The 12,916-nt window shown below is 44.0% G+C and overlaps 1 protein-coding gene across 1 annotated transcript; it reads left to right on the top strand.

Moving 5' to 3' along the window:
* The first annotated feature begins 515 nt into the window (after positions 1-515).
* LOC101429938 (NUT family member 2G-like) lies at positions 516-10,688 on the top strand. The gene is given in 5 exon segments (XM_071216517.1): positions 516-594; positions 5,981-6,272; positions 8,370-8,498; positions 9,755-9,894; positions 10,381-10,688. Coding segments are annotated over 5 exon segments (948 nt in total).
* The last annotated feature ends 2,228 nt before the right edge of the window (positions 10,689-12,916 follow it).

The following is a 12,916-nucleotide window of genomic DNA, read 5'->3' as shown; positions in this document are numbered from 1 at the left end:
CCCAACTAAGGTACAGACACACTGTACCCATTTGAATGAGGACAGGCAGGAAATCAACCTTGAATGGAATTCTTTGGCCCTAAAGTATGGACCAACCTGATCAGGGGTAACCAAATAATTCAGAATGAGCCAGGGTGAATGCACACAAACAAGGAACCCAAACCTACAAATGGCCCATTCACAATTCCCTTAGATTTGCCAGTGCAACTCCTACAATGTTGCCCAAGTGTTTTTGCTCTAAATGTACATTCTGAGGAGCACACACACACGTGAAAGGTGCTCTGAGAGAAAAGACCGAGAATCCCTGGTTTGTATCTGCAGGAAGAGAAGGAGAATCCCTGATTTGTAGTGCAAATATTCCCCCTATGGCCAATTTCAAGTTACCAACCTGACATCTCTGAATCCAGAGCTGCAAAGAAATATGTACCATCAACTATCCAAAGTTAGTATGAGCCACCCACAGTTAGCCTGATCCCCTTTTATGTGGCTGTGTGTGCAGGATGTAATTGCACAAGATGGGATCCATCATTTCCATCCTAGATGTAGAAGCAAAGCCAGGCTATGCATCTCTGGAACACAGATATGAATATAGCGGTATGTTGCTAGGTTTAACCACCTGATACAACTCTCGCTAAAATAATTCTCTGTGTTTATAAACACAGATATGGAATACAGTTTAAAAATTTAATAAGAATGCAGCACAAATTTTAAAAATAATTACAAAATATACATTATCTATTGTAAATTCCGTTTAGCCAATTCTCACATACCTTTGTTCATTTTTGCCCAAATCTTGTATCTATTATATAAAACTGTGCCTGAAATTCCATCACAGTTGACACCAGACCTTGAAAAACTGCTTATTATTCCACCAAGCAAAGACTCTCATATTCTTGATAAAGGAGTGGTTTCACCACGAACACTGGTTAATATTTCTATCTTAAAAAGTAATATAAATAGTGAAGAGATGGCGGAATTTCACTTACTTTTTAGTGTTCACTCTTTCCTCAATAGAAGAATATTTTTTTAAATACTGAAGAAATTTTCATTTTTTGTTTTATCAGAATATAACAGATAGCACATTTAGGCCACAGTTTTCAAATTTAAAAATTAATATAACTCTAGACCATCCAGTTGTCAACAAATGCAGCGGGGCTGGTCTGCAGCGCTCCTCCCTCCCGCGGTACAGATGCTCCCCGCAGTGGACTGGGCAGCTGAGGGCAGGGCCACAGCCTTAGGGAGCAGCTCCTGATGCACAGGAGCACACACGGTCGTGAGCGCAGAGACACCCTTACAAAGCCATGAGATTGCATAGCATCACTTTTATTTTTTATACAACTCATATATAAAAGCAGGGGGGGTGGAAGCAGCGGGGTCAGGGTCATGGCAAACCCTCCCCCCCCCCCACCCGTGTCACCGCTAGGGGCGCGCCCTCCCCACAGTGCACCTGAGTCTCCTTTCAGGAAACGGTTTCCAACCGACGCCTGGGGCAGTTGGAGGACCAGAGAGCACTAGCCCCAGAGCCCCGCCCCCAGAGCCACGTGCGCGTGCGCAAGCGCCCTGCTGTCAGCCCTGCAGGGACCAGGTCTTGGGAGGGGCCTGGAGGAGAGGCAGGAGGTGGAGCCTCAGAAGGCGCAGCGGGGCGTGTTCAGGCCACGCCTCTTCTCCAGGAACCTGAGCAGCCATTCAGGGCGCTGGGAAAGAGCACGTGGGAAAGGACCACTCACAACTTTCGTACTTACAGATCTGCAGGACAGTTCCGTGCATTGAGATAGGGTCCTCTGTAAAGTATTTTAGAAGAGGTCTAGCCTAGGGCAGTGTCCTCAGATTGGAAGGATTGCTTGTGTACACCTTGGCTGTATTTGTTTTCTTCTTGTTCATGACCTTTCAAAAAATATGCTCCTTTTCATAGTCAGAGGCAGGGTGCCTTATAGAACAATCCTGGCATCGAATTTTAGACCTGGAAAACCCTACAAAGCTGTGCTTTCTCTGAACTCCATTGCTAGGGTGTATCCTGGGACTTTTCCTATATTAGAATTTTTTTAGTGAGTTTATTTAATATGTACAGTAAATGTGGACTCAGCAAGATTTTCTTTGAAGGCTATATTTTTTATAGCTTTCATCAGGACATTTGATCATCTGAGCCCAGAAACTAGTTCCTGGCTTTTTAGGGTCCTTACACCTTGAGGGAAAATTCTTAGGAGGCTTCTTAGCAATGAAGTAGACTAAAAATGCAGACTTAGTTATAATGCCTGTGACTGTTTTCTGTTTTAGTAGGAATGTAAAAATGGCATATTTGGGTGGAGCATAGACATAAATTCAGGTGTCTTTACTGTAGGTTCAGTGCTTTCTTTTCCTTCGTGGGGTAACTATTAAGAACATAATGGGTTACACTTCTTATGTTGTGTTGCCTGCTAAAATGGAGGAAACTTAATTAAATTTGAATCTCAGACAAATAATGCATATTGGCATATATTTCTCATATACAATTTGAGACATGATAAAATATAATTTGTTGTTTACTGAATTTCAAATTTTACTCGGGTTTATATACTTTTATTTTCTAAACCTGGCAACATTAGTCTTAGGGATATTTTAAATGTTTTAGTAATTGAAGAACTTTTCCTTGTAGTCTACCCTAAGGAAATCAAAGTTGAAAACAAGGTACCAGCTGAAAGACAGTAATTGCAATAAAATTGACACTAGATAATATATATACTATTGTATATACTATTTATAATCAGAAATAAAAATGAAAATGTTCATAATGAATTTGCATTGTGTTTGCTTTTAGTTGCATGATATTTTTCTGGAAAAATGAAAAATAAGCAATTAATATTAGTTTCCTCTGGTGATGTGGACTGGGTTGCCAGTGGAAAGGGATAGATGCAAGACTTGTCACTGCCTTTTCATTTTGCAAAATTTGACTTTCAGACAGTGTAAAGTTTACCTGTTAAAAGCAATCAAATTAATTAAAAAAGAAAAAAAGCAACGATTTTTCCTATAAACGTACAAGCATGGAGCTCTTTGTTGTACAGGGACTTTCCAGCACAAAACTATGTTTATTTATAAACAGTTCAAGTATAGAACCTAGGAATAAGCCTTTGTGCTATGAATTAGGAAGAGTCAATTAATTGCTCTAATGAAGTACATAATAATTGTGTTGTCCATTTATACTTTGAAGGGACCACCTGCATTTTCCCCTGTCAGAGTCCTGGATGAAATTCTCCCCTCCCCCACCTCAGGCTCACCTGCCCTCTGCCCCTCCCCCACTGTAGAATGTCTCCGTGCTACATTCTAGTCCTGTTTAGATTCAAACTTCTCCATCCTTTCCTTGGGCTCCTGAGAATCTGTTGGCAGCAGGTCACTCTCTGAGTCGTGGAATTGAATCTTCATTAGAGGTTGCCAGATAGCAGTGGTCAGTGTCCAAGTGTACAGAGGTGACTTCAAAAGAAGGTAAGCACTTAGGGTATGGTGGTGTGTTATTGGGGGCGCTGATAACCTTCAAATCCATAGAAATTCAAATTTTACCCATCTTTTTGGGACAAGATTTGAGATGAACAAGAGGAAGGAGAAATCACTGGACTCCACCAAGAACCTCTCACCTGGAATTTGGGGGGTAACATGTTGGAAACCTGAGACTTACAGTTGAGGAAGGGGTCTCTCCTTAAGAGGTAGATCTAGATATGTCAGAGAAATTACAATGGGTAACAGAAAGGATGGGAACAGGAATAGATTCTCTCTAGAATAAAGTCACATCACAAGTATACTAAATTGTCATGGGATTATGTTGTGTGGTGGCATAGATAGGCTTGCCTCCATACTTTGTCATGTCTTCAGGCACCTGGGAATTTATGATTTTACTGGAATATGACCTGGAGTAAATGAGATCATACGGGGACAGTTAGAATCAGTGGTCTAACGTAAAAAACTTTTCAGTGGAGTTATCTTGGCCAAGTCAGCAGTGAAATATCCTGTCTGTGAGCTAGCCTGGAAGTTACTCTAACTGCCCCAGGCCAGAGCCTCTAAGCTCCTACCAGCCCAGAGACATCTTTGCTTTTACGACTGGCAAATGTTTTCTTTGATTCGATGTTGCCAGGGCAGTTTTGGTAACTTCAGCAAGTTTTAGAGATTGGATTTACCTGAATTTTATGACTTTTTCTTAAATTGTATAAACTCAGATGTTCAGACCACTTCATCTTCTCTAATTCCTCTTGGCGAGCCCTCTGCCCTTCATTTTAAAGTTGAGATGAAGATGTTGCTCATATTCCATGAACACTTCATGGTCATGGGATAGACAGTGGGTGCTATTTGTTTTCAGTAGAAAGCTCAATGATGTGTGATTTCTTTTTTAAAGAGGGGAAGGAGAAGAGATACAATCAGGTATACTTTCCTCTATCACTAATAGTAGTATTAGTAATAGTAGTAGTAGTTGTAGTGTTTTTAACAGTCTGAAGAGATGATGGGGACAATACTCTTAAGAATTTACTGCCTTCATAACATCCCTGTGCAGCCTAGAACGTACCCAAGAGACCAACCCTCATCTGCTTGTGAGCATGCTAAGGGATATTTTTTCCAAAGAAATACTTGACACCAGCTCTTTGGTCAAGAGGCTGACTGAATTTCTTCACTAAAGATATTGAGTCAGGCTAAATTTCTGGTAGCGATTTCCTCAGAGAGGGGCTTTCATCTGTTGATAGCACGGGCTTCTTTCTCCTTGGCACTGAGAGGTCTGGGAGCCTCACTGAACTGGGAGCAAGTTCTCTTATGGGAAAACTCTCATCTGGAGTTCTGGAACCTAAATCATTAGAGGGACATTTGCTATTCTGAAGTTTCTCCACCATGTGCCTGCCCACTTATTGAAATTCATGGCTCTGATTCTCTTACCATATGCATGGCTATTCCGATAGAATGGCATGCCTGACCCAGCACCACAAAGGAGAAACGTCTCTCAGTGAGAAGGTGATTTATTGTAAGTGCACAAGCAAGGAACTGGGAGAATCTTCCCAAAACCAGTTCAAAGTGAGGATTGGAACGCGAATTTTATAGGGAAAAAAATGGGAGAGGTGAGAAGAAAAGCAAGTCAAAAACAAAAAAACAAAAAACAAAAAAACAAGTGATGACTTTAGATCTTCCAGGGTCTTGTAAGGAGGGTACATGCAATTTCTCAGTCCTGTGTTATCTCAAGCATATTAAACTCATAAGTGTTGTCCCAGTTTCAGTGATTTATTAGTGACAGTGTAGATTTAGATATTGGTGTTTCTGATGCTATTCTGTGGTTTTGCTTTGAGCTGATATTTTATTCTTGTTATTCCTGTAAGCAGAACTGGGATGGTCTGGTAAATGTCCTTTTGGGAACTAAGAATGAAGGGTAACTATTATGATTAGATTAATAGAAAACTATCTTAGTTATGTCTGGGTAGATCTAGAGCTGCTTAGGGGAAGAAATGTTTAATAAGCACGTTTTCCAGCTATCATTTTCCTAATGAGTAAAGGACAGCCCCTGATAGCCTCAAGAGTGTAGCCTTTGCAACCTCTAAATACATGCATTTCCTTGTCTCTACAGCATCTCCAGTGCTGGGACCAGATATGACCATGAACTCTGGAGCCTCCCTGTATCCCATCACTGCCCTGCCAATCCCCCCACCCACTTCTGGCCCACCACACCCACCTCCCTGGGGGCAGCACCCACCCCCAGTCTTGAATCCATCTTTCCTTTCTGGCAGCTCAGTGCTGCCTGCTTTCCCCAGACCACAGTTGGTGACAGGAAATGGGGGCCATGTCAGCAGTGGGACTGGAGGTGTCAAAGTCATTATCCAAATCAGAAAACTAGGGGGACCAGCAGAGCCCCCTCCTACTCAGCCCTTTGTCCTTCCTCAGATGCCCCACATTTCGACTGCCCCAAGGATCCCATGTGGGGGTGCTCAGCAGGCCCCTCCTGGGATCTTGAGAGCCTCTGCTGGGGAGCCCTTTATCCCAGGCTTGGCTGTGGGGTGCACCCAGGCTGCTGAGGGAGGCTGGACCCCAGGCCTTCTTCCTCAAGCTCCACCAACAGCTGCCCAGCTGGCCCCCAGTATTCTTCCAGGGAATGCTTTCTCCAGGCCACAGGGGCCCTCCAGGGAAGGTGGTCCTCCCTGCACCCAGTCGACGGATGACTCCTGTAACCCCAAGAGTGTTTACCAGAACTTCCGACGTTGGCAGCGCTTCAAGTCCCTGGCTGGGAGTTACATTCCCCCAAGTCCTGATGCTGAAGCTCTTTCCTGCTTTCTCATGTGAGTGGCTTCCTCTTGGAGACACATTTGACTGTTTTGGAACATTCAGATACAGAGGACTAGGGGGTGGATTCCCCAGGTTAAGGTCTCTAGAAATACTTGACAGTAGGTCATGATGAGAGAAGATGTATTTGTAGCTTATGACTTATTTTCAGGTGTCTATCGCTATTGATACTAACCTCCCTATATTGGGTGCCCAGACATTTTCTACTTTTCTATCATCCTAGTAACCATTTACATAAAAACTAACAATCAGAGAGGTGTCCTGTGATAAAGTGAGGAGACTTGATTTGAATGGAGGTGTGACTACGAACATCACAGACCTCCCCTTGCACACTACCTTCCAGCACAAGACTTGAGCATGTGTTGTCCAGACAAAGCCAAACCCACAGATGATGGTGGTGGGTGCAGGGATCAGGCAAATCACTCTGGTTTGCCCCATCCACATTGTTCTGGAGAATTCCAGTTAGAACTGGGAGGTGGTAAAAACTGTATAGTCATGAAGTGCTTGGGCTCCCCCTCACTCAATTTGTAATCCTGGAGAGGTGACCTCACTTGGTAACTTCACCTCTAAGGATTTCTTCCATTTATTTCACATTATTGCTGAGATGGTTACATGAGCTAATACACTAAGTGCTTCATCGACTAAACATCTTGTACTTTGCTTCATTACATGATAACTAGTCTTTTTTCTTCTTATTATAATTCTTAGTTTTTGTTATTATTATATTATTATTATCATTTTAAGGTTTTGAAAGACAATGGAGAAGAGAAAAATACCTCACAAAAGGCAAAATATCCTAGCTAAAGAGTGTGAATAGATGGTTAGCAATGTGGTCCAAGACCATGGGCTATTCTGACTGTGAGACAGAAACATTATTGATGATGATAGTGTTCTCTTTCCACCCAGAACTGCCATGTCTCTACTCTGCACTGCCCCAGTAAGATTATAGGTCAACTGCAATAGAGCCTATATCAAATAACAGCACACTTATTTTTTATTAAATCATCTTTTCAAATTTTTAAAAAAAGATTTATTTTTTATTTATTTCTCTCCCTCCCCCCCCCCCCCCGCTTGTCTCCTCTCTGTGTCCATTTGCTGTGTGTTCTTCTGTGTTCACTTGTATTCTTGTCAGGGGTACCTGGAATCTGTGCTTTGTTTTGTTGAGTCTTCTTGCTGCGCCAGCCCTCTGTGTATGCGGTGCCATTCCTGGGCAGGCTGCAGTTTTTTCATGATGGGCAGCTCTCCTTATGGGTGTACTCCTTGTGTGTGGGGCTCCCCTATGTGGGGGACACTCCTGTGTGGCAGGGCACTCCTTGTGCACATCAGCACTGCTCATGGGCCGGCTTATCACACGAGTCAGGAGGCCTTGGGTTTGAACTTTGGACCTCCCATGTGGTAGATGGACGCCCTCTCCATTGGGCCAAATCCACTTCCCTCTTTTCAATTTTGGAACTCCTAAAAATATCCTCTACCCCAGTGAATAATTCAAGGAAGTCGACCAAATTTCCAGTTTAACAGTCTTAATTATTCTCCCACATTCTTGAACACTCTACCTTCCCTTTTGGAGCAAACCCTCAAATGCAGTCGGCAGCCTGATCCTCTGTATCTTGAGCCAGCCCAGGGCTCTCTGTGGGCATGGGCTTCAACGGCCTTTGGCTTTGGACGTTAAATCCTCCTCTTCATACTCTGATGCTCTGTTTCCCGAAGACTGATAACTTCATAATCACCTGGGATACAGCTTAGATGCTCAGTCTTTTGACTCCTGGGTATATGTGCAGAAATTGCTTTTAATGTTTTCTCCCAGTTCATTCAATACACAGTGCCACTGAAGATACAAAGGGAAGTCAGGGATTCCAAAATAATCCTTTCATTGAGCTGGTCTTTCAGAAATGAATGTTAGTATTGATATTTGATGTTCAGTCAGGGATCGTCTAAGGCAGATGTACTTAAAATTACAGAGTACACATTGCAAGGAGGACATGACGGGACAGATGGTAGATAGATATGATGGGGTTCAGGTCATGTTTGTTGGGTGGTGCCAGAAGGGGTAGGAGGAGATGCATGTAGAATATTACTGACATGGGGAATTTTAGGCCAGTGCTTCGATCGCTGGCCCGTCGGAAGCCTACCATGACCCTGGAGGCAGGACTGCAGCTGGCCGTGCAGGAGTGGCGGCACACAAGCAACTTTGACCGGATGATCTACTATGAGATGGCAGCAAAGTGAGTCCCAGGATCCTTGTTAATTTGTGGGGTGTTGTGGCTGGGTGTAATGGAGGAGGATGAAGTCAGACAGGCGTCTTGCATTGTTGGTTGTCAATAGAAGGAATATTTAGAGTAGGGGGTGTCAACCAGGGCAGAATTCCCTGGATATTGAAGGATCAACTCCTCCATGCAGTCACTTTCACCTTGAGTACTGGAACTTTTTTTCACCTTCTGTTCATAAGATGCTCAACCTGTCTCTGATATTGGGTCTGCAGGTATCATGAAATTGAAGGTCTTAGGATGGGGTTGGGGGTAATTCCTGCAGATCCCAATGGCATTAAGCATCCAGGTTGTAGGTACTGTGTGGTGGTGACATGCTCTACAGGACATGTTCCAGCTGTCTGGGCAGCTGGAGCCTCTTAGCATAGATTTTGGGCCCACCTCTTCTCATAAGATAATGTCCAAATTGCTCCCTGTCATCCCAGAATGAGATAGAGTTGGATGAGGTTAGTTAGGGGATGCCAGGGTATCAGACATCCTGTGAATGAGTCATTAAGCTTTTACTGCATGTTAAACCCTTGGCTAACACACAAAGCAATGACAAAAAGTAAAAACAAATAAAAAGGTCAGCGTTGGAAATTGAATCTCTTCCATAATGTTTCCTTCTACTTTCTTTCCAAGCATTTCTTCACTGCATTTCTTCATTAGGTTTACTGTTCTAAGGCTCTCAGATTCTTAGATCTGGGCACTGATCCCTGCTTTATTTACAATATTAACATCCCAGATCCCAGCTTGGGACTGTCAGCTCATCTGTATAGTTTATGCTATAACATCATTGGCTTGGGGGTGGTGGCTCACCTTTGTGATCCTGCTATGTATCACACTGGGTAATTTAATTCAACAACCTATATGAAGATTGCTTAAGTCCACTGGATCCTAGGAGAAGGAGGGTATATTCAAGCAATTAGAACCTGTAGACTCGACCTTGAAAAACTTCCAAGTCCTGGATTGATTCATTTCTTTAACATTCCCCTTAAGTGATGATGAGTTTTGTTGTATGTGAAGGGATGATGTGGTGACCTCGTAAGGTACCCCAAAACTGTGGTTGTACTGCTGGAAGTAACACCCCTCTTGGAAAAGCAGTTATCCAAGACCATGATAACCCACCCAAGACACTTAAGTTTCCCCTATTGTTGGTGCTGATCTCTCTTTCTAGGCATCACAGTGGGCCAGGCCATCTTCTCAACACTGTTTGTGCCTTCCTCCCATGCTAGGTTCAAAGAATTTGAAATTGAAGAAGAGAGCCAGATTCAGATGTAGGAGGAGAGGAAAGGTTTCAAGCACCCTCCACCACCAGCCCCTCCATATCTTCATCCACAGGTGCCCCCAGGCACTGTGGAAGGCCGGAAGCCAGGTATGGCTCACCACATTCCAACAGAAGACAAGGCCCAAAGGGGACTGAGAGAAGGCAATAGGACTGACATGTGCGACATTCCCTTCAAGATTTGCTTCTGTATTTCTAACAGAGAAACCCATCAGGGCCCTAGGTTCTCAGTTACCCTTTGTCATGGACTAGATCAATTTTCTCAGGTGTCATAACTACACTCTCATCTTGACGGTCAAAGAGACACATTTATATAATATTCCTGATGATTAGGGGATGGATGAAGGGTTATCTTTGAATGTCAGAAGTTCCTCTTTTTCTTGTATAGAAACTGTCTCTAAGATCATTATTCTCTTAAATTTTATCCTGTAAATGTTCATTTAGTTTCAGATTAGCTTGAACCAAGTGGAAGCATTTCCTACCTGTAAAATATTGCTCTAACGAATACATGGTTGGCAGATAAAAAGATGGAGATTCATGCCACTTTCACTTCTGGATCTCTCTCCCTACCTTTAGTGTCCATTCCAAAAAAGTCAGGCCCCAAGTCTAAGGTTACCAGCCAGAGGCAACGCAGACACCGGCGGACTGTGAAGACAAAGGCCCCCAAGGAGATTCCACCTGAAGCTGTAAAGGAGTACATTGACCTCATGGATGGGCTGGTGGGGTCTTTGCACCCAGCCCCTGAGGGGGAAGATGGAAAATGGGAAGCGGATGAACATGGGCAGCAGGAAGATGATGGAATGTATGTAGACCCGGATCTCCTCAGCTACATCAACCAGCTGTGTGCAGAGGAAGACTTCATCACCAAGGTGGGTGGATTTTAGGTGTGGTGTCTAGCAGATTCTCTAGTTTTAGCTCTGTCAGCATGTTAAAGTCTGTGCTTCTTTCCCAGTCTGTTGAAACTTGGGTCTATTCCTTTTCTCATGTACAGCATGGAGTGTGTACATGTATGTGTTTCCAAGTCTTTGTGTGTGTGTATGTGTGTGTGCATGTGTGAGTGTGTATATGTGTAGCTGGTGGAGGTCATGGTCCAAAACATCCACAGATTGCAGATTGAGGTGCAGGGACAACGAATTCCCTCCTGCTTCCAAAAGTTACAGGTGGTTATTTCTTAAGGCCGCTCAATTCCCTTTTTATTACTGTTCCAAGGTGGAGGCTGTCATTCACCCTTGATTCTTAGCAGAATTGCTTTCCCCAGGAGCACATGTAGACTTCTTGTCCCTAATAGAGGAGCTGCAGCAAGAGGAAGGACTCATGCCCACCCAGGTAAACCAAGGGTGGGAGGGAACCTCACAACATGGAATCCACATGACCTTGTCTAACTTACTTTGTCTTGGGTGGCATGGCTTCTGCAGAAAAACAACTGAAGGTGTGGCAGGAAGTGGGGAACCAGTAGGGAGGAACTTATGTAGAGGTGTGGGGTAGGAGTGGTTAGGACTGAAAGTTTGGGAATAATGCATAGGAAGATGGGCAGAATGAACTACAATATATGTATGCAAACCCGACCTGCCTTCTGCCCAAGTGCAGTCATCTCCATTACCCATTCAGCCACCTCATATGAGCAACATCTGTAGAGTCATTAATTGTCTATTTCCTTGACACAGCTGGTTGAGAAGCGTCTGCTGTCCTTGAAAGAGGGTGTGGAAGCACCTCCAACTTATGAAACACCTGGATTGGGCTCATTTCCTTCCATGTGCAAGTGTAGAAATGATGCAGAGAGTAAAGCTGACCACGGCCAACTTCTAGGGGTTAAAGTCAGTACTGCTACTGTACATTTGGATGGCAGAGCAGACAACAGCCTGGCTATCCATGAAGACATTGCTGTCTTTTCAAGGAGTCAAGAGGATCCTCAAATCATAAAGAAACAAATGTCCTATCCTCACCAACACCAAAGACACTCTTCCCCTAGATCCAGAAACAGAGATGATGTGGCTCTGCAAGAAATCTCTTCTGTAAGTGCAAAATCCAAGCCTGCAGATGGGTCCAATGAAGAGGAAGATGAGCAACTCCCCAGCCTTGCATTCCTCTTGGCTCCACAACATCACCTGCTGCCATGGAGATTTGTCATGAGTCCCCCCCCTCACTCTGGCCGTCAAACCTCTGGAATAAAGGGAGCCCGTGGAGCATCCCTGCCTGTATCATCTGTGAAAAGAGGTCACAATCAAACTCCTCGACTTGATGGCAAGACTCCAAGCACAGCTTTAGTTGAAGGTCCATCTCTGCTGAAAGCAAATCCCACCTCATAGCTGACTTCGGGGCTTCTGGGAGGCAAACAGTGGCTCTGGGTGCAAGTCAATCTTCTCATCCTCAAAAAAGATCATGTGTCCAACTTTTGGATCATAGAAGGAAGAAGCCCCGATGTAGAGAGTAGGGAGCAGTGGGACCAAACTCTCCACATATCAGACCTTCCATTGTGGACCCCCAGACTACTTTTCCTCTTGCTTTAGCCAAGTGACTCTAAATGCTGCTTCCTGGCCCTCCTGCTGTTCCTTGGCAGTTCTAGGGATTGTGGGGAGGGCAGTGGGGGCCTTCAAAGACTTTTCAATGTGAGCATGATCCCCATGGTGGGGGATGAGGAGTGGTAGTTTTAGGAGTTGTATAGTAAATGTAAATAAAGGTAGTTTTGCTTAAAAATGCTCTCAGGGCTGCAATATTGCATATGTCCATCATTGCTGCTTGAGGGATGGTGGCATGGTGAAAGTGGAAGGATACGGAAGGCTGAAGTCTCTATGCATCCACAGGTGACTGACCTAGTGCTGCCCTCCTGCTTCAGTCTGTCTTCCTTCAGGCTGCTCCTGGGTAAAGAGAAATTTCATGGTTTTCCTGTTAAGTGACAGGTCCCCTGTGATCTTTTTCATCATGCCTTCTCACAATCCCTGGCTCCATTGTGGGTGGCCATCAGTGGATGGACATCGTAGTATTATCTGTATCTCCTAATAATTTCCTGATGGAGAGTTCCTCTTCTACCTTTCTAGCTTCTGGACTTTCAGCTAACTTTCTATAATTGATACGTGAGATGACATCTTTCATAAGTGTTGTGTTTTGCTTACCT

The sequence above is a fragment of the Dasypus novemcinctus genome, chromosome 8, assembly GCF_030445035.2.
Source record: "Dasypus novemcinctus isolate mDasNov1 chromosome 8, mDasNov1.1.hap2, whole genome shotgun sequence".
In the NCBI taxonomy this organism is placed as follows: domain Eukaryota; kingdom Metazoa; phylum Chordata; class Mammalia; order Cingulata; family Dasypodidae; genus Dasypus; species Dasypus novemcinctus.
This window is presented reverse-complemented; position numbering and strand designations above follow the sequence as displayed.